This window comes from Colletotrichum abscissum (assembly GCF_030869225.1).
Source record: "Colletotrichum abscissum strain IMI 504890 chromosome Unknown Scaffold_29.1, whole genome shotgun sequence".
Classification (NCBI taxonomy): domain Eukaryota; kingdom Fungi; phylum Ascomycota; class Sordariomycetes; order Glomerellales; family Glomerellaceae; genus Colletotrichum; species Colletotrichum abscissum.
The window spans coordinates 575628-599324 of record NW_026850198.1 but is presented as its reverse complement, the minus strand read 5'-3'; the positions used below and the strand labels follow the sequence as shown (position 1 = coordinate 599324).

The window sequence follows — 23697 nt, the reverse complement described above, 5'->3', positions numbered from 1 at the left end:
TCCATACCACGCTTTGGGAATTTTGTCATTAATAGTACTATCATAATACAGCGAATCTCGTTTCTCGTCATGTCATCAGAGCAATGTGCTTGAGCTCCCTATTACGATTTGTTAGCATCAGTCAGAAAACGCATCCAAGAGATCGGATGACTTACTCTTGCACCTGCTGTCCCACCTTCATGGGCGCATACGTAACCTCCTCGCCCTCGTCCCTGCCCAGGTTGAATTGCTCAGCCCTAACCTTTTGTGCCTGCTCCGACAGCTGAGGGATAGGAGTGAGATCGTGGTCCGATGACAAGTGCCAGAAGAACGTGGACGAGATGCGGACGAGCGGGCGATCGGGGAGCTCGGCTTTGCGGCGCTCGATCACGGCCAGTGTCTTTTCATTCACCACGACCTCGTGGAAGCCTGCCTTGATGAGCCCGCCCGTCAAGTGCTCCAACTGCTTTCCGGCTTGGACGAGCAAGTAGTTGCCCTCAGGAATCTTGACGGCAATCTTCTTTCCCGTGTTGCGCGCCCAGATGTGCAGGCCTGGATACCGAGAACGCCCGTGAATGGTCAGGAAGTTCAGGTCTGTGTGGAAACCGGCGAGAATGGTGTCCTGCTTGCCGTATTTGACCAAGTCAGAAGCCGTTGGTGCGAGAAGGTGAGGCCCGTACTTGCCAGCAGAGCTGAAAGCATCGGCAGGGAGACCCAAACCGACCGCCGCCATCTCTGCCAGGCCCGTAACGGCTTGCTTCATTGAGGTTCCCCACTTGTCCATGGCAGGAGGCCAACGCTCACGGATGTGCGGAGCTTCGGGGACGACATTGGGGGCGTTGAGCCCGGGGAACTCGGTCTCGTACGGGGGGTTCTCGGCCATGCGCCAGAAGAAACGGCACTTTGGGTCGGGGTCGTGTGCTGTGATATCGAGAGGGCGCTCGGTTTCCGCCAGGCGCTCGATGACCTTCAGGCAGGGCTCGTCTACTGCACATTTGGGCTTTTCTGTATCCTCAAGAGTGACACCGATTTGGTAGCTTAGCTCCGGACGCTCATCCTTCTTGAGCTCTTCAGTCGGCTGGGCAAAGTAGTCCTCAAGCAAGTCGAGGAAAGTAGTGTTGTCTGATTCGGCGACTCGGGAGTCGTGCAGCACGAGCGCGCCATAGGTGATGAGGGCAGTCGCGGCCTTTTGGCACTCATCGCGGACTGCAGCGGAGTCGCGGGGCTCGTTGAGAAAGACGTCGAGATCGATTATGGGGAGATCCATGGGGAGGTCCTGTGCGGCGGCCATCGCGGGCAAGTGGATGCGCGGGGTCTTGTGAAGTTGAAAACTTGGGAATCGCTTCGTTGATGATTTGAGAAGCCGACTGTGGCTGGGATATAATAAGCAAACAATATGTATCGCTGATGACTGCGGCCAGAATTCGCAAACGAGGAGCGGAAATCGCTGGGTTTTGTCTTGTGTCGCTATGCATGTGAGATGGTCGAGATGCGCGCGTGGTGGGGGGTTCAGATGGCTCAAATGGTCGCATGGCCCACCCGGGCGCCTGACCGGAACAGGCAGCTCACTGCCGACCCAGACCGTTAAAGATGGTTCCTGCGCTATGGTGTTGAGCACATCGTGAATGCCAACCAATCCCGTCCTTTCTCGGGGCTCTCCGGGTCGTGTCTACGGAGGCCCATCCGGCGCACCGAGACCCCTACTCCATGCTGATTTCCTTTCAGGCTGCTACCATTGGAGGATCTCTCCCGTTGAAAGTATTTGGTTGCAGATCTGGAAGACTCGATGGGCTGACTCGGGGTAGCGCAGTTTTCAATGTCCGTTGATTTCCGCCGGCCATCGCCGGTCCACGCCGATAACCACTGGTCGGCAGCGTCGCTGCTCTTATGCCTGGAATTATACAATTTGATTCGAACATTAACCCAGATCTTGCGTCTCGTGGTTATTGAACAGCCGAACAATCTGTCCCCGGAGCAGTCCGGTTAGTTGTGCGAGTCAAATAATGAGACCACGCTCAGTCTTCCTTAGAGTCTTCCGCATCTTGAGGAACTTTACGCGGCCATTCGGGGCAAATGTCGATTTCCTCTCGCGGGAACCACAGTTCCAAGAACAGGTATAGCAAGTAGTCAACAATGACACAGAGGCAAAAGAGCTTGCCAGCCCAGATACCACAGCCGTAGTATCGCTTGAGTCGGTCGATGAGGGCGAAAGACCGCACTCTACTATTGCCGAATGTCGAGGAATTGGCAGCGTCATAGCCATAGAATTCGGCTTCGCTGAGCTCGCCCGTGATTCCTTGGTACACGCGCTCGGTGCGTTCAGCAACATTTGTCCATGAGTACATCTTCTGGACCTGCTCATGGAAACGTTCCGTTCGAATCTTGTTTGCTCGTAGTGCAGCAATAGCCCTCCCCGTCGCAGCAACCAGGTCGTCTTCCTCTGGCTTGGCGAAGACAGTCATGTGCGACGGGAGGACCTCAGGAATACCACCAACCTGAGTGCATACCACGTACAGCCCGCAACTGGCTGCTTCTACAATCACAGTACCAAAGGCTTCCGTCAAACTAGGATGGAGGTAAATATGGCCCCGAACCATGACGTCGCGTACTTCTTCATGCCTGATAGGTCCCAGCATTTCTACCCGATCTTGTAAGACGTTTTGTTCAATCATTTGTTCGAGGTCAATGGCCTTGGGTCCTGAGCCTGCAATGATGAACCTCGTGTTCGGGTGGTTCTCGAGGATGCGAGGGATCGCAGCCGTTAGGAGATCCGTTCCCTTATTATAGAAGAGACGAGATATCACGACGATTGTGACTACATCGTTCGGTCCCAGGTGATGTGCGGGAGGTGGATTTTGGCCAAATGCATTATTGGCGTCGGTTGGGGGATAATCGAGTGGACGGAAGTTCTCAGACACGACGGCGTTGGGTATGACTGAAACCATGAGGGGATCTAGAGATGCTCGGAGGACGGTATTTTCCTTGCTACAATTCCAGTCAGTTATGCCTGTCCGAGGGCTAGGGCGCGGCGCGACGTACCAGGTATGGCTGACACAAATAACGTGGTCCACGTCACTCAGGGAAAACTTGAGAATCTTGTTTGTCAAGATACTGCTAGCATCGGCGAATCCAAAAAGCGAATGGTCCGTAAAGACGGTCCGGAGACCCATGGTCCTCGCATGCAGAATAGCTTCATGGCAAAAGGTGCTCAAACTCGCATGGCCGTGGACGATTTCGATCTGTTCTCGAATGAGGATGTTGCGAATGATGGGAAAGGCTGAAAAGACGGTTGGGAAACTAGCCGATCGGAATACGACGAGGAAGGGGATGTGGTAGACTCGCAGGCCGTTTGTCAGGTTTCGAATACCGGTGCGACCCTTATAAGCGTGGGTAATGATAATGACTTTGTGGCCTCGATCGATGAGCTTCGTGGATAGCTGGTAAATGTGACTTTCGACTCCTCCTGGCTGTGGGAAGAAGAAGTCGCTAGCCATAGCGATATTGTATGTTCGAGCCATGTTGTCTATATGCTCGGCGCGAGCGGTGGTCACCTAGAAGAACGATGATGGAGCATTGCAGGTTGTCAAGCGTAAACTCGCGGGACAAGATATGTAGTTGCAAATGGAAAAGGACGGAGAGGTGTGTTCCTCAAGATCCTGTTTAGCTAGGTAGGTACCTTGCGCAACCACCTGGAAGGTACGCGACTGGAGCTAAGGGGGGAGCTGCGGCATGGTGGTCCGATAAGAAAGAAATGGTAAGCGGTGGAGCCTGGCAGAACTACGATAAGGAAGTTCATCCAACTTTTTTTTGGGACGGTGCGACAGGTGCCCCTCCAATATCTGTATGTCAAGCCTCGCTGCGAAAAGAAAGAGGTTTGCGCAACGTCTGCAGAAACTCTACAAGGTTTGCGAGAGCCCGATTGACACCATGTACGCTCGTTACATCCCATCCAAAAAGAAGGAGGCTCAGGCGCCTGTCGAAGCTTCGGCGCCGCCTCCTCCCCCAGCTCCAGAACCATCCGCGATACCAGCTAGCGAGCCAGTCGTGACCGAAGGTACCACCGCGGCCGTTCCGTATGCACGATTCGTACCGTCCAAGAAACCTCGCACCTCAATTTTGAGTGCAGCACCGACAGAACCTGACGTCCTGTCCCCGGCGACGAAGCGCAAACATGAAGAGCCGCTCGAGGCCGTAGATACCCCCGTCAAGAAGAAGAAGTCAAGAAAGTCGGAAACTGGTGCTGCATTAAACGAAGAAGAGACGTCACCAAAAAAGTCTGAGAAATTGGAGTCAAAAGACACCAAGTCGGGAAAGAAGCAAAATAAGAAGCGCGAATCTGAGGTCGAGGCTCCAGAAGTAGAGGATGCCAAGGAAAAGAAGGATAGGAAAAAGAAGAAGAAAGACCGCGAACAGGACGAGGACGCAGAAGATGACGCTGTCGACAGACGACACAAGGACGTCCTGGCTAAGGCTACAAAGTACTTGAAAAAGTCAGCAGAACTAATCGCCAAGAATGAAGCCGCGGACAAGATGGACGTGGACGAGGAAGAGGAGAAGGAAGAAGAATACGACTTGGTGCCCCTTCCACAACCCGAACCGACCGCCCTCGATAACTCGAAACCATCTTACGAGACGCTGCCACCATGGCTCGCCGCCCCGATCCGCGTAGCTCCCGACACACGGACACCCTTTGCAGACATTGGTATCAACCCGAAAGCAGCACAGATTCTCGAGTCAAAGGGGTTCAAGGACGCTTTTGCTGTTCAGACAGCCGCTCTTCCCTTGCTTCTGCCGTCTTGCAAGCATCGCCAGGGGGATGTCCTCGTTGCCGCAGCCACTGGTTCCGGTAAGACCCTGGCATACGCTTTGCCTATCGTGCGCGACATCAGCCAAGGCGCCGTGACGAGGCTGCGGGCTCTGGTCGTTTTGCCGACGCGTGAGTTGGTCAAGCAGGCCCAGGAGGTATTTGAGCTTTGCGCCAGCGCATTCGATGGCCGAGAGCAGAAGAGAGTGCGCATCGGCATTTCCATTGGTAGTCAGCAGTTGAAGCATGAGCAAGCCAGTCTCATCGAAAAGAGGGAGAGGTACGACCCTGAAGCGTATCGTGTCGCACACCAAAGGGAATTGGAGGCATGGAAGGATGTTGAAGACACCGCAGCAGAAGATGGAGATGCAGCAGTAACGAAGCCGATCGCCGGGTCTCTTCCGGATCACATTGTCGACTACACATCCAAGGTCGACGTCCTAATCTGCACCCCCGGAAGGCTCGTCGAGCACATCAATTTGACCCCCGGCTTCTCACTAGACTATGTGCGCTGGATGGTCGTCGACGAAGCCGACAAGCTCCTCGCTCAGAGTTTCCAGGGCTGGCTGGATACCGTCATGCCCAAGCTCAGCACCAACAAATTCAGCGCTCGCGACTTCCCCGACTCAAATCTGAGCGGCGTGCGCAAAGTCGTCCTCAGTGCCACTCTGACGCGAGACCTTAGCTTGCTGAGTGGGCTACAACTCCGTAGGCCGCAGCTCATCGTCTTGGAAGGCAAACAAGCCGACAGCACGACATCTATTGCCGAGCATACCCTGCCCACTCTGCTCAAGGAGTCGGCCATCAGAGTACACGACGCAAACCTCAAGCCGCTCTACCTCATCGACCTCCTTCTCGACGGCCACCTCATGTCCGAGACCACGTCCAAGACGGCTTCCGAGTCGCCCACGGAAGACGACGCCATATCTTCATCAGACGATTCCTCAGACTCCGGTTCCTCCTCAGACTCAGGTTCCGACTCGGACTCAGACAGCTCCTCAGACGCCAGCTCAACAGCTGCCGCTGCCACCACATCCAAATCTTCCACAAAACCCTTCACAACAACAGCCCTCATCTTCACCAAATCAAACGAATCCGCCCTCCGCCTCTCCCGCCTCATCTCTCTCCTCCACCCCTCTCTGGCCCCGTCCATCGCAACCCTCACCTCAACCCAAAAGACCTCGGACCGCCGCCGCGCCCTCCGCGCCTTCGCCGCCCGCCGCCTCCGCCTCCTCGTCGCCTCCGACCTCGTCGCCCGCGGTATCGATCTTCCCCTCCTCGACAACGTCATCAACTACGACCTCCCCGCCAGCGCCGCCGGCTACGTCCATCGCGTTGGCCGTACCGCGCGTGCTGGCCGCGCCGGCGCCGCCTGGACGCTGGTTGAAGACGGCGAGAGTGGTTGGTTCTGGGGTAAAATTGCCAAGCCGAGCAGCGGTATCCGTCGCGCGGAGAAGGTTGATCGTCTGCGTATCGGAGACCCCGACAGCGGCGGGTTCGAGGAGGAGAGAGTGCAGAAGTATGAGGAGGCGTTGGAGAAGTTGGGCAAGGAGGCCGGTGAAGCCAGGAGGCAAAGATAGTGTTGGATATAGCGGAGTCCCGTATAATAATACCATTTCAGAGCATGTGTTCCCTAAGATCCATCTCCTTTCGTCATTTACACTTGGGCCTGCTCACCAAAGGTCATGACGGGTGTATTCACAATTGGGAAAGCTTGGCACAACTTCTCGCCCCAACATACACTGAGACAAAGCTGTCAGGCTAAAGACTAGACCACTAAGATGGCGGGGCTTTCTTGATCGTGTTCATTACTTTATTGATTGGGCTATCACCACTTAAACTCATCCTTGCCATGTAAGCTATCAACACCATTACGAGCTGTTGTCACCTGGAAGGGCCGCGAACTCAGCCAGGTGCGCGGCTCACGAGGTGATGGCGCCCATCGACATGATTGATCCATCATTATGGGCTTTGCAGGTAGGGAAGCTGAATAGGTAGAAACAAAAACAAAGAATAGTACTATCGAGACAACAGGAGTGTCCACTGATACCGCGGTCTTTCTATTGTGTGAAGCGTACCGAGAACTGCTTGAGTAATAGTCAAGCTACCAACGCAGACATTAAGTGCACTTGCCAAGGAACCAGCTCCCTGTCAACCACGTCAGTACAAGTACTATAAGGTACTACCAACCAACCTCGAACGCGAGGAAAGAATTACTTGAAAACATACCTTGGTAAGAGACACACTTCAAACCGTTGTTGCACACAGTTCCGGAGTAGTTGACATTGCACCAGTCTAGACCACAGTAAAGTCGGCATCAGCAACTCTCTCACTTAACGGAGACACCCTTCCTTCCTCTAGGGACATGAAACCTCATCCGAGGCGAAGACGTCTACTAACCTCCCTTGCGGCGCTGGCCCCAGCAAACGTACTCAGACGAGCCGGTGTGAGGCATGCAGTAGCCACTGAGGCACTCAATGTTGAGCTGGCACTTTGCCCCGTCGCCGCTCAGAGCAAAAGCGGTGCCGGCCATCTGGGCGACGAAGAAGAGGGACGAGGACAGCTTCATGGTATATTGACTGGAATAAGGTTCTGACAGAATAACAAATGGATATGGAAGGGGTTCCAGGTACGAGCTGTTGCCGGTGGGATAGTTCGCTCTCTACTTGGTTATATAGCAAGCTGTGCATCCCCCTATCTCCTCCATTCTTTCTGTACTTTCTGCGTGGCCTAGGCTCCTGGGGTCGACAAATTGTCGCCCTAGTCACAGTCCCCAATTTCTTTTACGAGAATGTACGGATACGGTTTTGCGTTCATGATACAAGGATGTGCAGTGACGCCCTCCGTCCTGGCGGGCGGTGTTGTGGAGTTTGTTGTCGTGATACCCATTTACTCGGTAAGGGCAGGCGACTCATGTTAGTAGTGAAATTGTCGTTCCCTACCCTCATTTGAGCCAAGGAGGTCCACTAGATGATTAAAGAGTGTTCTATTATACTTTGAGGCTAGCAGCCGTTTACTTTCAACTTTCCGACGATCCGTATTACGAGGAGTAATCTCTGGGAAGTGGGAGAGACAAAGTTAATGAAATGCGAGCTCCTTGATCCGCCTCAGGGACCTTTACTCCGTATGATCCGGATAGCAAATCGATAGATAATTTACAATAATTGGTTTGCCTACCGCTCTGGGTGAAGTGCAACGTTTGTCGACTTAATAGAACCAGAGTTGATAGTCGATTATCTGACTCGCGCAGTTGGCTTAGGAGTGCTGAGGCCTTATGGCACAGAGTGCCAGCGCGATGCCTATATCATCAGTTCCATGTCTCTTGATTGCAAGCCGCGTCTTCCCCAAGACCAATCAAGACGCTATACAAACACAAATCTCCTCGGCCAAAAGCTCAGATTCACCACTGCAACCCGACCTCGCGCTCAAAATCTCGTGCCGTCGAGGGTTCACTTACCGATTTCCTCTCACATAATGATGCTCTAAAGAAAATTGCCACTGGCACAATTGAAGTTGGTGAAAGGAGAAGGATTAGGTACAGTCCAAGTAAACACGTCATCTTCAATATGTTTCTCGGCAATTCTGTGCCGGTCAGCAATCGGCATCAACGATACGGAGAAACTTTGAGTTATGCCTGATTCCGAGTCCGGGAGAGTCCGTTGAAGGCCCTGAACGTCGTAGAAATCAAGACTTGAAGATATTGATCGATACTCCTGAAAACATTGATCGAACAAGTCTTTTAGTTTCTGAAGACTCAACGAGTGTTGTTGCCGCTGATCAAAAGATAGGAGCTCGTGACTAGTAAGCAGTGCACAGGTGCTGGGAACACGTATCCTGCGACAGGAAGAGACCAGGATTCGTGGCCGAATCCTTCTAGAGAAGGGTCCCCAGCAAATCAGCGATCTCGAAAGACTCACCCGCAACAATCAGTGACTCTTTATCACACTCATTCTAGTTAGCCCATCTCTACAACTCTTATTCATAGATGGATGAAGTAAATCACGCATTTGAAGAAACCTGTAATTACAAAGAAGAGACCACATTGCAACTTTGCATCATTGACTTGCAACAGTTGACAAACTACGCCGTCTCGGTCTTGATATATAAACCGCCCACGATCCTTGGCAATCCGGCATCAATCCATCAACACATCAACATCCCTCAACCTAGAGCCTCAAATACCATACAACAACACAAACAACCCTCCAATCTAACAATACCACATCTCCAACAATGCCGCCCTACACAGTCCAGCCCGTAACCCTCGCCGACAGCCCCGCCCTAGCCCGCAACAACATGTCCGCCTTCTGGACAAACCCAAACTGGAACCTCCTCTGGCCCAAATCCACAACCCTCGACTTCCTCGTCGCCGAAGCCACAAAGCGCATGCCAAACAACCTCCTGCGCGACCCCGCCGCCCTGCGCCACCAAAAGGCCGTCGACTCCGAAACGGGCGAGCTCGTGGGCTACGCGCGCTGGGAGCTGCCGGCCGGCCACCGGGATGCGGCGGCGTGGGCCGGCTCCAAGATTGCAGAGGATGCGGTGAGCCCGGAGGAGAGGAGGGCGATTCAAGAGCGCTCTGATGCGGCGTGGTGGGAGCCGATCGATATGGACGGCATTGATGATTGCGTTCCGCAGAAGATGCGGATTTTGGCCGAGAAGCCGTACATCAGTAAGTCCCCGTCGTCGGATGCTAAGTGGACGGGAGTGACGCGGACTTTCGGGCTTAGAATTCGGGGCCGGGCTTATCCCTTCCCCACCCCCCCCCCCCCCCCCCCCCCCCCTTCCCTTGCGAGACCCCCCATTCTTGAGCTAAGGTGTGAACGAAGGCCTCGACTACCTTGCTGTCCATCCAGACCACAAAGGCAAGGGAATAGCCACCATCCTCGTCCAGGAGGGCATTCGTCTCGCCAAGGAGACGGGGATCGATGTCTTCATCCTAGCTTTCCCGGCCGGCCTGAACGTGTACAAGAGACTGGGCTTCAAAGAGGTTCACCGCGGTTACCAGGACGACACCAAGTACGGCGGCGAGGGTTATTGGGTGACGCTGTTGACGTATGAAGTCGAGAAGACAAACAGCGCGTAGGGGCACTCTATTAGGTCACTCCTGGCAGTAAGAGGTAGGGATAAGAGAGAAACAACGACGTCAATGATGATGAAACGAAGGCAGCGTGTTTGATCGAGGCAATATACGATTCATAGCTATTTTTTCACAATTTCATTAATACAGACCCAAGGTCCCGACAACCCCCGTCCCCGCCTAGAACCGTGCCTCAACCTTCTCCTCCGTATCCTGCAAAGCCCAATCGCTCTTCTTGGTCTTACTCCTTACAGCCGCCGCCTGCTGCGCCGTGAACCCCTTGGCCTCGACCGCCGGATTATACCCAAGCTTGTTCGCCTTACCCACCGCCGCAGAATCAACCGCCGGCGCCTCTTTGCCGTCCGCGCGACGGTACACCGTCACGACCACGGCGCCTCCCAGGCCGAGGTTATGCTGCAGCGCAGCCTTGGTTCCCTTGACGGCACGGTTGTTGGCCCAGCCGCGCAGATGCCAGACCAGCTCGGCGCACTGCGCGATACCCGTGGCGCCGAGCGGGTGACCCTTGGAAATCAGCCCGCCCGACGGGTTGACGACGTACTTGCCTCCGTACGTGATATCCCCGCGCCTCACAAGCTCATGCGCCTTGCCCGGCTCCGCCAACCCAAGCGAATCGAGCACAATCATCTCGTTGGCCGAGAAGCAATCGTGCAGCTCAACGACTTGCACGTCCTTGGGAGTAAGCCCGGCCTCGCCCATGGCGGCTTTGACGGCGTGCTGCGTCATCTCGAAGCCCATGAGATCGATAGCGGAGCGGGAAAACAGCGAGGGCGCGTCGGTGGCGAGGCACTGGCCCGCGACGAGGACGGCCTGGTCCTTGAGGTGGGGCCGCGCGTCGAGGAAGGCCTGCGAGACGAGCACCGCGGCGGCGCCGCCGTCCGAGGTCGGGCAGCACTGCAGCTTCGTGAGGGGCGCAAAGATCTCGGGGGCCTTGAGGATCTGCTCCTGGGTGTAGACGTCCTGGAACTGGGAGTAGGGGTTCTTTGTGGAGTGCTCGTGGTTGATGCGGGCGATTTCCGCAAAGTCCTCGGCCTTGGCGCCGTATCTGCGCGTGGTATTAGCAAGATGTAAACGCAATCTAGTAGAGGTCTATGGCGGCATACTTCTCCATGTATTCCCGCCCAGCGTTGCCAAACATCTGCGCAGCACCGGGTGCGTTGGTGATACCTCTCGTCTCAGCCATCATCTTGATCGTGGTACCCGTGGGGTTCTCGCGATCATTGAAAAAGCTCTGCAGCGAGCCGGGCATCATCTTCTCAAACCCAACGACGAGCACGCAGTCGGCGGCGCCAGACGAGACAAAGCTGCGGGCCATGGCGAGGCCCGTGGAGCCTGTGGAGCAGTTGTTGTTGACGTTGTAGATGGGGATGCCCGTCATGCCGAACTGGTAAAAGACGCGCTGGCCGCAAGTGCTGTCGCCGTAGCAGTAGCAGGCGACGCCCTGTTCGACGTCGTCATAGTTGATTTGGGCGTCGAGCATAGCCTTGACGCCGGCCTCGAAGCCCAGCTCCGTGTAGTCGACCTTGCCGCGGGGCTTGATGAACTTGGTCATGCCGACGCCGAGGACGTAGCAGGGCGCCTTCTGGCGTTGTTGTCTGGGCGCCATGATGTGTGATGTGTGTATGTGTGTCTGGAAGGATATATGGGGTTAATTCCTGTGGTATGACTGTGATGCTTGGGATAGCTTCTAGTTGAGCTCGGTGATGGTTTAGGAGTGTTTGTGGGTTGACAATCAATGGAGGAGGACAAGAGAGAAAGACACCTGGATAGATAATCCGGGGTAGGACCTTGTGATATATTCCCCCGGCTATTTAGACAAGATGAATAAGGTATGCAGATGTCTCCTGGCTTTCATGTGCTTTGCAAGAAAACAACAGGTGAAGTTGGCAAGCTTTCGCCTCCCCCTCATCCGGCACCACTTTCTTTTTACCCCGGGAATACGGGTACGGATAGGGATGAGCTTCTCCAGGTTTCCTCCCTCTCCGAGCTACCTAGTACTTAGTACTATGTAATTACCGGCACATATTCCGCACCATCCGCTGTGACTTTGTGACCAAAACCAGCGTCAAAACACCACCCGAATCCACAGCTAAGCATGTAACAACGGGGATCATTGGGGTCTATGGGGAGCTTCGATGCGGGGAAACAGCGTCTCGAAGACGCAGAATGCCGAGGCCCCGGCCGCTAAGAGGACGGTCGAGCATTTTTGAGCTTCAGACCTTGCAGCTGTTTCCCCAAAGATGATGGCCAATCATGTTGCTTGCCGAGGTAAAATCTGGTCCCTCTTTGCCAGGTTTAGTGCTGTAGCCCTTTTTGGTAACCTTGTCGTCGGACTACCGTGGTGGTTCACTGTCGTTGGGGGGACTAATTAGCAAGGAATGTAGCGAAATGCTGACTCGAATAGGTGATTCAGACTGTCTGATTTCGCTTCTGATACCTCGTGAACTTGTGAAGAGACAAGTCTCATGAGCTTGAGCAACTACCGTAGGCTGTCTGTCAAATGCTGTAACAAATTACATAATACGACTTTTGAATCAGCATAGGTAGCCTTGCAAGTCCCAGGGTCAGTACTGTTCAAAGAGAATCAAACATTATCAACTCCGAGTTGACTTGTACTTTAACAGTCTATTTGTTTTTTTCCAAGATACCACACAACTCATAACTCAAAGCCTACAATTCATTGCAGCTTGCCCTTCACCCACTCCTCAACCTGCTTCTCAATCTCAGGCACATACAACCACTTCATCTGCCCTTGGCCCTCCTCAAACCAAACCTCCTCCCGCGGCAACTTGGCCATCTCATCGCTCGGAAGCCTCTTATTATTCAACATCTTGGTCAACCCAACCAACCTCCCCAACCTCTCCCTCCGAATCCCCTGCCAGAACCCAACACCCTCCTCCCACCCAATCTTCCCCGAACTCTCCCTCACCCTCTTCACCACCAGCGCAAGCGAAGCAGCATCCTCCAACGCCATCGAAGCCCCCTGCCCCGTCGTCGGCGGAATCGCATGCGCCGCATCCCCCAACACCAAAACCCGCCCCGCACCACCCTGCGAAGCCCACCTCTCCAGCGCAGGCAACATGAAAAACGGCCACACATTCATCGTCTCGTCCCGGATCCCCTCGAGCGCAGACCGCACCAAGCCCGGCCACGCCTCCTCATTCAATCTCAGTCTCGCCTTGAGCGCATCCTTATCCGCCATCAGCGCCTCCCGCGGCAGACTCGCCTTCTCCGCGTCAAACGGCACCTGCGTCCCCGCCAGCATCTCCCCGCCGTCCCGCCCCTGCGGCGCCAGCACAAACACCCCATTGCCGCTCGCCACGCTGACGGGGAACTTGTAGTCCTTGTCTTCCGGAACCCGCAGCTGCGCCGTCGGCACGGCGTAGGTCAGCGCCGCGAGCCCCACAAACCCGGGCTTGGCCTCCGGCGCGACATAACTGCTCCGCACCCGCGAGTGGATCCCGTCCGCGCCGACAAGTAACCCGGCCCTCCTTCTCTCTCCGTCCGCAAACTCAAACCCCACTCCTTGATCGTCCTCACCGACAATTTTCACAAACCTCTTTCCATACCGCACCTCCACCCCGCGCGCACGACACGCCCCCGCAAGAATCTCAATCAACTCCTGCCGAAAGATCCGCACGGCATCGTACCCGAACGCGGCCTGACCGCCAAGCGGGTACCGGTCGACGGTGACCTCGTCGCGGTCCTTGTAGTAGACGTAGTCAAAGCTGTACGCCTTCTCCAGGAGCGGCTCGTAGACGCCCAGGGACTCGAGGATGCGCAGGGCGTTGGGGCAGAGCATCATGCCGCCGCCGGCGTGGTGGGGCAGCGGCACCGCGTCGCGGGACTCGTAGATTGTGGCGGGGATGGCGTGCGCGTTGAGGGCGAGGGCGAGGGCCATGCCTGCGATGCCGCCGCCGATGATGGCGACGTCGTCGATATCGTCGTGGGGTGGAGTTGTTGTGGTGGACATTGTGAGTGATGCTCTGAGTGAGGGTAAGGGTAAATGCGTGTGACAAGATAGAGTGAGATGTGTGACCAGTAGACTATAGGCTGTGTGCTATGGGCTAATCTGAACAGCGACGATGGTGAGAATTGTTTGATGCTTGCCTGCCTTGATATCCTCGACGCAATATCGGGGAGACTCCATGAACCTTTATACCCATCCAGCTTCACAACCCGGCTTGCCTAACTGCCCAAAAGTCCATTAGATTAATCCCTCCCATGATTGTTAAGCTAAAAGAACACATCATCGTCCACCAAGTGCGCCCGCTTCCACGAACCAATCTCGCCATTTCACCAAGAAAGCCACACGGCCGCGCCCCCTCCTCCGTGTGACCGGACCCGCCACTCGGCCGAGTCACATACGAGCTGCCCAATTCGGTAAAGCGTCCTCCGTGCTCCGGGCCCCTCCTTCTCCGCGTCCGTCACCAAACCCGAGCCGCCGAATCGCTGCTCTCCCTCCATCTCACCGTTCACCCTGCGGCCCCAAAATCACTAATCACACAAAGCTTCGGTTTGTCAGAGAGAGGGGATTATCGACCTACTCATGTCCACCCCACCCCCGAGTAAGCACTATTCTCGCTATGTAACTACACCGAAAGAAATAGGATCGACTTGCCTGCCCTGAATCATCCTGTCCCGTAAAGTTGTATACACACACACCCACGGGAAACAAGATTCATACTCCCGAATCCCTCCCTCCAGACCACCCCCAACCGGAGAAAAGGCGTCAACGTGAGCCCCGAGCTCCCCTAACTTCACACACACACACACACACAGCAATCCAAAAGGGGGGCACGGGGGGAAACTCTGAATCGTTCCATCTCACCTTCGAACCTCTCGGCTCCGCCGAGAAAACCTTCCCTGAGGGTAGGCATGTACTCGTCCATACACCAAACACTGTGAACAAACCGTCTCATATTCTTTCTTCTCCTTTCACACCGTCCAAGCATCATCACCAAACACATACTTTCCTCCGGCCTTCTCTCGTCATAACCCGTCAACCAAACACCCCTTGCAAAGGGAAAAACCTAGAACTCAGATCCCCTCATCCCGCACGTCCCCAACTCGGCCGAGTGGCCCCGATTTGGCACCCCACGTCCGACCGTCTCTTACACTGTACCTCATACACAGCACAGCTCACCGAAAAAGAAAGATGCTTGCCAAGCTCCTATCGCATCTGCATCCCATAGGCGTTGAACATTTTAAACATCACATCCGCAAATTTACGGGCGCCAAACCCGATATTCTGTGATATCCTGCTCTCAAACAATTATGAAAATGACTTAGGCTTCAAGGACCATGATGGCTTTGGCGTAAGAGGGGGGTGGGTGGGGGGGATGGGAGGCCGTGTTTGTAAATCATCAGGACAAGGACCGCAAAGAAAATCCAGCCTTCCATAGTCAAACTGATCTCGAGGGCATAGGTATTATCACCTCTAAATCCCGAGCGTCAACAACAGCGAGGTGAATGCGAAAAGGCCAATCAACACAATCCGTCTCCCATAACTCTAGAGTGACCATGCGCTGCGTACGGCAAGGTAGGCATAAGCACCACCTTAGCGTCGGGCCCCAATTTCCTCCGTCCGTCGTGGTTCTCTCGGTCCAGAGACCAATGCGACCACCAAACACCCGGCCGAGTTGCTCTCACAACTACTCCAAACCGCCTCCCTACTTTCGGCTCCGTGGATTATTCTGAGCATGTTTGGTCAGCAGACACGCAATCAATCTCACTGCGCCGAATGTGGCTGGCGCAAAGCCTGCCCGTTCCTTTCGGACTTGAATCCTTCTCGGCCGATAGATCTTACGGAGAATAACACCACTGAGAAAGAAGCCTTTCTAGCCCTCAATGAAGCAGTCAATCTCGGCCGGGATGAGAAGGGTGATTCCCAATGATGTCTGGTCTCAATAGTAGACAGCTAGTGACTAGTAACGAATATAGTGTCTAGAGAAATATATAAAGCACATGTGCAAGTCGCGACGAAGATATGTCTAGCCTTTCATCACCATCACATTCATCATAATCAATATCACCATCACCATCATCACATCTCTTAAGCTTCAAAGCTACTCAAGTCTACCTCACAACTTACAATACCACAACCGAATCAAACCAACCAAGACCCAAACCGCTCTCCACCGCTCTCCAAAAATGCACATCCTCCTCATCGGCGCAACAGGCCGCAACGGCACCCTCGTCCTATCCGAAGCCCTCTCCCGAAACCACACAATCACAGCCCTCGTCCGCGATCCCACCACAACCTCCCTCCCCTCTCACAAAAACCTCACCCTCACAAAAGGCTCCCCCCTCTCCCTCCAAAACCTCCTATCCGCAATGCAAACCCCAACACCACCAGACGCAATAATAATCACCCTCAACCCCCGCCGCCTAACAGACTCCCCCTTCTCAGCCCTCGACCCAAACACGCCCCCCGCCCTCCTCCACGACTCCGTCTCCAACACCCTACAAGCCATCAAGACCCTGAACCTGCCTCGCAACCCCAAACTCGTCATGAACAGCATGCAAGGCGCCGGCGCGAGCTCCAAGAGCCTCATCTTCCCGCTCCGCGCCCTGTTCAACCACACCAACATGAAGCACACCCTCGACGACCACAACGCCGTGGACGCGCTGTTCAGGGGCAACGACGACGCGGCGGCCAAAGACGTGGATTGGGTCTTGGTCAGACCGCCCATGCTGACCGAGGGCGAGAGCCTTCCCGTCAAGGTGTACGATGACGAGGGTAGCGGGGTGTGCTGGATGCCCAAGATCACGAGACGGAGCGTGGCCGGGTTCATGGTGGACGCGGTCGAAAAGGATGATTGGAATCGCAGTGCTCCTGTAGTCACAAACTAAGATCAAGTTGAGTCAATATGAGCGATAGAAGCCATCGGGTGGATTTAGAGTTCATGTCAGACAAGGGAAGGCTCCTTGATACTTGAAGTAGTACGGAGTAGTAGTAGTAGTAGTAGTAATAAGCATGCTGTGCAATGCCAACTATGCCCTTCTTTTTGGTTTTTTCCTCCGCTGCTTATTGGTATCTTTGGTGTAATGTATTTACAGTTTCTACTCGTGTGCTCTCCCTTGCCCAGTGGGCTTTTTCGCATCTCTTTGGTTCCCCTGCTAGAATGTCTGCATAATCATCGTCTAGCATCGCATCCCTTTCTTACTCAGAGAAGTGCTGCAAGTGAGTAAAAACTGCGGAATTATGACCTGCTCATCCTCGCCGGCAGTCCAGTTGTTCTTGTTGTTGTCGTCGGTTGACATGTGATTGGTCGTACATGTCTAGCAAGGACAAGGGTCGACGGGTCCTCTTGGATCGCCATGATGTCCCCGCAAAGGGGGAGTTTCGTACCGCTGCCGCGGTATTTGTCGTGTATTTGTCAACGCAGAATCCCAGCAAAACAACTCCAAGCCACAAGGTGTTCGTGGCATGGGCGAATTTTGGGGTGTTCCGGTCTCCCTCGATCACATCCTATCCCTATCCTCAACCCCGCATCAGAATATGTTAGGAGGGGCCTGGTATCATCGGGTTCCAGTAGTCCAAGTCCCAGTCCGCGTAATCATCCGGAGTCTGCCGACCACGCATCAGCCCAGTCCCATCCGTCCCACAGCACCCAGCCGCCGTGGTCACTTACCGCAGCCGCCGACGCATTTGCATGAAACATGAACGGAGGCCTCGTCTGCATGTAGGGATCCATCGGGTCGGCCGGGTTGGGCAAGGACATCTTCTCGGGGCTAGTATTCGTAGCCGCCTGACAGGCGTCGAGCACGCCTTGAAGGCTGCGTCGAATGTCTTGCAGCTTCTGCTCTTGGTTCGTGGACTGCACCGAGGCCAGAACCACGGCGAGCGCGACAATATCCTTGACGTCGTTGCCACCAACATTGCGTACAAGTAGGTTGAGCGTCTTCTCGACCGTCTTGATCAAGCGAGACGGTGACCAGAGCGCAAATGTTTCGGTGCTGAAGGTGACCCCATCATCCATCGGATCCGGGGACATGGCCACGGTAGATGCTATTCCAAATGTATTCCCGTTGATATGGGATTCGGTCGCTGCCTTGATGTAGAAGCACACGCTAAAGGCTGCCTGCAAAATGTCCTTCTTCAGTACCATGTGATACATGTCGCTGACATCCTGGAAATGACTAAGGAGCGGGTCGAGTTCGTCGAGGTACCGCATAATAACCATTGAAGACCGCAAATAAGCCCTCGATATTTGGGATGGAGCATCCGGCAAACCGAGCGCGAATGGGCGGTACAGAGCCAGCAGAGGCCGTCGGACGTGCATGTCGAGGATGACCCTCGACCTCCACTGCTTGCTCTTTTCGACTTCGTTTAGTATACCTTGGCGCGGGAACAGGTAGTTGATATCCTCCAAGAACCGGTCGAGCTTCGTCCCAACTTCGATGATCTCGCTGTAGTCCCGGATCGAATCCACGCGGTTGATGAGGTGCGCAACCTGCATCCGAGCTCCCAACGTCATAGCAGCGTATACTTGCATCTGGTTGTCGGTAAGTTGGTCGATGGGCTTGCTCGGCGGGAGCTCCTTCATGTCGAAGAACAAATCGCTATCGTCAAGGTTTCGGGGAGGTCGGCAGGTGAAGTCTCCATCGCGCACGAGGCAGGACAGGTTACATGCCAGCGAGAGGTGCAGATCCATGTCCAGTATTGTGAACCACAGCCTCCGCCGTAGCTCACCAAAGAACACCGGCACCCGAGGTTCGAATTCCGATGGGTCTCGGTGCATGCCCATAGTCATGGCCATGCGTACGATATAACCTAATTGCGCCCACGAATCCTGTGGCCTCGGCGTGGTCATCCTCTGAGCGTGGACGAGGAGAATCTCGGTCTGCAACGTTGTCAAATCAACCAGCTGTTTGCCCTTCAAACCATCGAGCCAGGACCTGACCAGTGCGCACGCTGTGGGGATATGGACTCCCTCCACGCGCTCATGACCGAGTCCCTTTGACTTGGTCTCGAATCTCGAGCCAATAGACAGCACAGTCAGGAGCTGAGGAAGAAATGTGTCCCCCTGTAGTTTCCCTTCCCAGAACAACTCGTGTTGTTCTTTGAAAGTCGGAACATGAATCATTCGGTAAATAGTCTCGGACGTGTCGATGTAAGAAGCCAGTAGCCTGTCACATATCGATTTCTTGGGAAGAATATCCTGCATGCGCTTCTGGACTGGAATAACCGAATCGGCAAAGACGGATATCGGGGACAATGACTTTCGGTACTCCTCTTGGATCCTCTTGTGTAGTATCTGCAGACCGTACATGGTCTCCCGGATACCCTCAATCTTGGACTGGTTTGCCATGAAGTCTTTGGCCTCGTCAAACTGGAAGAGTAGGGTTAGGGGTAAGAGTCTCGGAGTGAAAGGGGTTCGGGAACAGTTACCAAGTTCAACAAAACGCGCACACTGTTCTGGCCAAAAAATCGAGTCCGTAGGGCGCCTCTCTTCACCGTCAGCCCACGAATTGTTTCCGGCGATAGCGGCAAACGCTGACCAGTTCCGCTGAATTCCGTGCCTGCAGGGCTCCTGATCATGAATTGCTTCTCCAGGCGGTCCAATCGTGAAGTGAGTTCCTCCAAAGCAGTGTGACCAGTTGATTCCCCGTTGCGTAGGGGCACAAAAGACGACTCAGCCGTCTGTGGACCTGATGTCGCGGTTGTGGGCAGGCAGTTCCGTTTTGGCGGACGCTGCACCTCGCCCATCTCGGCGTCCGAGCCATCTGAGAGCATTGACGAGTCGTGTTCGGCGGCATACTTGCAGTTGCGATGTGACTTCTGGCATTGCGAGCATGGCAAGTTGCGGTCACATCTCAACTTGCGCTTGCGACATTCGGTGCACGACTTGACGGGCCGCGGCCTTTTGACACTGCGTGATGCCGATGCCGCCGCCGCTGCTGCTGCCGCTGCCGCTGCTGCCGCCGCCGCCGAGGTTGATGCTCCGCCGGCAGCAGGTGGTGGTACAGGGGTTCCCGTAGGTGCAGGCGTGGGTCCCGGCGCGCCGGTAGAGAGAGTATGGGGAGATGGTAGAGTTGGTGATGTTTCGTAGGGAGTTGGGGCGTTGTTAGGTATCGAGCCCATGGGAGCAACAGCAGCAAGGTTCGTGTTGGGATGCAGTGTTGTTGTGACTATGCCCATTTCCGGGGCAGAGGTGGTTGCGGCGGCCATTTGTGCCGTAAGATGCAAAATTTCTAGAAACCCCCCCCCGTTCGGCACCGACAACAATTACCAGCGGGAGCGGGAAGGACGGTGAGTAACGAAGCGAGGAAACACAGCACAAAGTAGCACAGGCAAGCACACTTGGCGGCACACCACAGCTAAGCGGCGGCAGCAACAATAACGGCAGTGCCTGGCCTCGTGGTCCGAAGCTCGAGGGTGTCTTTCGCTGCGTGCAGACTTTGACGCGCCCACGTAGCGGGCGATTTCTGGTAGTGGGAAGAACAACAAATACAGCTGTATCTGTAGATCAATGCGCTGATCAACGTTGTTCTCATTCACGTTCCCAGGCACGGCTAGTGATGCCTCTGTTCTGGTTCGCGACGCTGGATCTTGAATCTGACTGGTGTCGAGTCATTCGCCGGCCATACATGCTGTGAATGCGGGTGAGGGTGATGGTCGGAGGGGGGGTGCGGCGTAGGCGCAAAGCGAAAACGAGCGACGGGAGTAGAGGCAGAAGCTGCAGCAACGTCGATCTTATTGTTGGAGATAGAGATCTGGTCTGAGTAGCGGCGTGGGCAGTAACAGCTGTTTGCTCTGCCGTGTCCAACAAAGATGGGGTAGCCGTCTGCCGGGCAGGTCGTAGCCGATGTTACTCAAGAAGCGGCCCTGGATCCGTCGCCAATGGAAGAAGATGAAGCTCCAAGAAGAAGAAGAAGAAGATGGGAGTTCGTGAATGAGAATGGAAGGGAAAGAGAGGAGAAGGGGGTTAGATGGGATTAGGAAAAAAAGAGACCAAATTTGGTAGTTGCAATGAATGAATGATCCAAGCTTCCCCGGGGCGTTGGGGGTGTGTGGTGCAGAGCGGTACGGGTGCCGTATGGTCCAGTGCCTCGTCCGAGGCAAGGTAAGGCAAGGCAAGGTATAGAGTAATGTAGAGACGGAGAGTGAAGACGGCACGGAGAAGGTAATAAGGTGAGGAAGGGTTTGCTTGCTTTGGCAAGGTATCTTCTTCTAGCCCGGCAACCTTGGAGGTGAACCGTGAGACTGGCGCCGTGGCCCTCTCTGTCTCTCAAGTCTGAAGAACCTGCTCTGTCGTTCCTGACCGTCGAATCCCGGGAGAAGCTCGAGACGGGGCTGATTGTTAACGATTTACTTTGCCTGCCCCTCCCAGAGGATGGGTACCTGGGAGCAACGATATGTTGGTTCTCTTACTGCTGCTGCCGCTTCTCGTTCTCCTCAAAGAAAAGTACAGTCGAGGACAGATGCCGGGGGGTTGAGGTGAGTTGAGCGTGTCAAAATCGAGGTCAAGGTCGAGGTGTGAGATGTACAGGATCCCCGAAGAGAGAAAAAAGTGTCGAACGTGCAGGGACACAGTGCCCTTGTCAGGCCTGGCCTGGTCTGGGCTGGTTCGTGGTGGACGGGACGGGAAGTTTGGAAGGTTGAGTAAGGTAGGCCAGTCGAAAGATGGTCGTGGTGGTGTGTTTAGTGATGATTTGGTGATCCACCCCCCTTCCACGGCCGTCGTTCTAGGCCATTCAATTGGAGAGATTGGAGGTGGGAGGTCGGGTCCAGGTAGGGTAGGGTGAGGATACGCCGGCATGCGATTCTCCTCAGGTTGAGAGGCATAGAAGTACGGCGAACGCAGGTAACCCGGTATTCGTGTAGGGTGCTGGTATCGAAGAAGGGGGGGGGGGGGGGGGGGCTAAGGTGAAGAAGACTTGCTTGTATCCGTTCCGTGACGGATGGAGTAGCTGGCTGCTGCTGTTGCTGCAGCTGTGGTGGGGGAGACTGGGAGACAGAGAGAGAGACACAGCCATGCTCTAGGCCCTAAGCCCTTTCTTCTAGTCGAGACTTCAAAGTCTCTCCAACCTCCAAGTCGTCGTCTTTACTGTAAGTAGGTACCTCTTCGCCGCCTCGGAGGCGTATCCGTAGCTGAGATGCTGTCCGATAAACGGCCCAAACAAGGCGAAATTAACAAAGAGAAACCGCGGTGGGATGCCGATGAACAGAGGGCGTTCGATAGCCGAGAGATACACCCAAGAGCCGCCGGTCTGTCTCTCCAATCGCAAGCGCCTTTAGAGACTATGGACGGAGTGTGTTGGGCGCAGTCTGGTCGCCACACGCAGTGTAAAGCAGGCGTCCCGAGCCCCTGCCTCAAGAGTCAAGGCACAGACAGACATGGACAAGCAGCCTGAAGCTCAGGATCAGACATACCGGTAGGTAGTGTAATTGCCTACGGATAGATGGAGGATCGAGTCTTTGAGAGAGGCACGGAAAGGTACCACCGTCCCGACTCCCCAGTAAGTGGGACGCCGATGCAGCGGTCATCGAGACTCTGGGCAGAAAAAAAGACATTCGAGAGCAGAAAAACGGCAGCTGAGACGGAGCACTAGCAGCAGACTGCCACTGGTCAAAAACCCCGGCCATGCGCTAGGCCGCTAGAGACATGTCGCCGGGCTGAGGGGCATCGCTGGGCCTAGAACGAAGCTGGACGATGGATCGGCGTGCCGGGTACCCTTGCCACATTGCTGAAAATCTGTAGCTGGGCATGAGGAAGCCTGGAAATTGTTGCTGCATAGTCATACAGTAAAAATGGGCGGTAGACGGGCAGCTCCATATGATCCCGTCGCCTCTTGTTCTTCTTGGTCGAGTCGAGAGACAGAGTTGGCTGCTCTGAACAGGGAACGAACGGGTCAACGGGCACGGTACGTTGTTGAGGATACGCTTCTTAGCAACCCTGGCGTAAGCGGGTGTCTCTGGTTCTAGCGTGCAATGCAGACATGCAACGACCTGCAAGGTTGCCATCGCCTGTGCCCTGATCGGCATGGATAATGGAGAAAGGCTCTGTTTCTTGTCCGTTTCCTTCGAAGCCTGAGCCGAACGGGACTTCGACCGTCCTCGCTTACGAATTAGCGCTGAGGTGGAGTCCGGAAAATTTGTTCATTGCTTTTGCGTCGGGAATCTTGATGTCTTGACGTTTGCTGCCTTCGGGCGTGTAATTCTAGTGAGTGCGTGCGTGAGCGCAAGGAAGGGCGGGCGGGCAGGCGGAAGAGCCCAACTGTCTAACAGTCTCCGTGCCCTGGATAACGTATGTGTGTGTGTGTGTGTATGTGTGTGTGTGTGTGTATGTGTGTGTGTGTTGTGTGTCTAGTCTATGTGTCTAGGCATGTGTGTATGTCGTGCTGTTGGGCTTGTAGAGTTAATGTGCGATGAGGGAACCAGTGACGGAGCTACGTGAACCTTGTCCAAGATCCCGAATACTTCCCACAAGTAGTCAATAACCAAATAAGATGGACGACAATACACAGTAAGTGCCGTCGGTAGCTTGCTTGGGCAGCTGTGCGAATACCTAGTACCTACATAGATCCGTCAGCAGCACACCACCACCCGCGGCCAGGATGGCCGGTCATGATGAAGCACCAACCAAGCTAGTCACGCACAGATACACGTTATTATCTTGTGGCGGATAGGCATCCAAAGGCAATAGTCCAAACTCGAGGCACCCCAAATCCCCAACGTGAAGTGTAAAGGAGACGTGAGGGCCAGGTAGCTGACCCTGCCCTGCCTTCATTGCTTGGCTTGGAGGAACGAACGGCTTCAAGCGTTCCCGGCCAGAGACACTTCCAAAAATACACGGCATGTCTATAG

General features: G+C 54.8%; 10 protein-coding genes across 10 annotated transcripts; 3 read left to right on the top strand and 7 right to left on the bottom strand.

Annotated features, from left to right (window-relative positions):
* Nucleotides 1-67: 67 nt before the first annotated feature.
* On the bottom strand, nucleotides 68-1270 carry CABS01_11084 (uncharacterized protein; the record flags this gene model as incomplete). Its single annotated transcript, XM_060544439.1, has 2 exons — nucleotides 68-98; nucleotides 156-1270. The coding sequence occupies 2 exons, from the start codon at nucleotides 1268-1270 to the stop codon at nucleotides 68-70; spliced, it is 1146 nt and encodes a 381-aa protein (XP_060398715.1).
* Nucleotides 1271-1994: 724 nt separating this feature from the next.
* On the bottom strand, nucleotides 1995-3497 carry CABS01_11083 (uncharacterized protein; the record flags this gene model as incomplete). Its single annotated transcript, XM_060544438.1, has 1 exon — nucleotides 1995-3497. The coding sequence occupies one exon, from the start codon at nucleotides 3495-3497 to the stop codon at nucleotides 1995-1997; it is 1503 nt and encodes a 500-aa protein (XP_060398714.1).
* Nucleotides 3498-3906: 409 nt separating this feature from the next.
* CABS01_11082 (DEAD/DEAH box helicase) lies at nucleotides 3907-6363 on the top strand (the record flags this gene model as incomplete). The annotated part of the gene is made up of 1 exon (XM_060544437.1): nucleotides 3907-6363. The coding sequence occupies one exon, from the start codon at nucleotides 3907-3909 to the stop codon at nucleotides 6361-6363; it is 2457 nt and encodes an 818-aa protein (XP_060398713.1).
* Nucleotides 6364-6902: 539 nt separating this feature from the next.
* On the bottom strand, nucleotides 6903-7352 carry CABS01_11081 (uncharacterized protein; the record flags this gene model as incomplete). The annotated part of the gene is made up of 3 exons (XM_060544436.1): nucleotides 6903-6931; nucleotides 7013-7078; nucleotides 7184-7352. 3 exons carry the CDS (start codon nucleotides 7350-7352, stop codon nucleotides 6903-6905), a joined length of 264 nt encoding a protein of 87 aa, XP_060398712.1.
* A 703-nt stretch (nucleotides 7353-8055) lies between these two features.
* On the bottom strand, nucleotides 8056-8342 carry CABS01_11080 (uncharacterized protein; the record flags this gene model as incomplete). Its single annotated transcript, XM_060544435.1, has 2 exons — nucleotides 8056-8082; nucleotides 8241-8342. The coding sequence occupies 2 exons, from the start codon at nucleotides 8340-8342 to the stop codon at nucleotides 8056-8058; spliced, it is 129 nt and encodes a 42-aa protein (XP_060398711.1).
* A 674-nt stretch (nucleotides 8343-9016) lies between these two features.
* On the top strand, nucleotides 9017-9869 carry CABS01_11079 (acetyltransferase; the record flags this gene model as incomplete). Its single annotated transcript, XM_060544434.1, has 2 exons — nucleotides 9017-9455; nucleotides 9613-9869. The coding sequence occupies 2 exons, from the start codon at nucleotides 9017-9019 to the stop codon at nucleotides 9867-9869; spliced, it is 696 nt and encodes a 231-aa protein (XP_060398710.1).
* Nucleotides 9870-10043: 174 nt separating this feature from the next.
* On the bottom strand, nucleotides 10044-11487 carry CABS01_11078 (nonspecific lipid-transfer protein; the record flags this gene model as incomplete). Its single annotated transcript, XM_060544433.1, has 2 exons — nucleotides 10044-10926; nucleotides 10985-11487. 2 exons carry the CDS (start codon nucleotides 11485-11487, stop codon nucleotides 10044-10046), a joined length of 1386 nt encoding a protein of 461 aa, XP_060398709.1.
* A 1071-nt stretch (nucleotides 11488-12558) lies between these two features.
* CABS01_11077 (kynurenine 3-monooxygenase) lies at nucleotides 12559-13854 on the bottom strand (the record flags this gene model as incomplete). Its single annotated transcript, XM_060544432.1, has 1 exon — nucleotides 12559-13854. The coding sequence occupies one exon, from the start codon at nucleotides 13852-13854 to the stop codon at nucleotides 12559-12561; it is 1296 nt and encodes a 431-aa protein (XP_060398708.1).
* Nucleotides 13855-16034: 2180 nt separating this feature from the next.
* CABS01_11076 (uncharacterized protein) lies at nucleotides 16035-16736 on the top strand (the record flags this gene model as incomplete). The annotated part of the gene is made up of 1 exon (XM_060544431.1): nucleotides 16035-16736. The coding sequence occupies one exon, from the start codon at nucleotides 16035-16037 to the stop codon at nucleotides 16734-16736; it is 702 nt and encodes a 233-aa protein (XP_060398707.1).
* Nucleotides 16737-17388: 652 nt separating this feature from the next.
* CABS01_11075 (fungal specific transcription factor) lies at nucleotides 17389-20058 on the bottom strand (the record flags this gene model as incomplete). The annotated part of the gene is made up of 3 exons (XM_060544430.1): nucleotides 17389-17454; nucleotides 17519-19219; nucleotides 19279-20058. The coding sequence occupies 3 exons, from the start codon at nucleotides 20056-20058 to the stop codon at nucleotides 17389-17391; spliced, it is 2547 nt and encodes an 848-aa protein (XP_060398706.1).
* Nucleotides 20059-23697: the final 3639 nt, after the last annotated feature.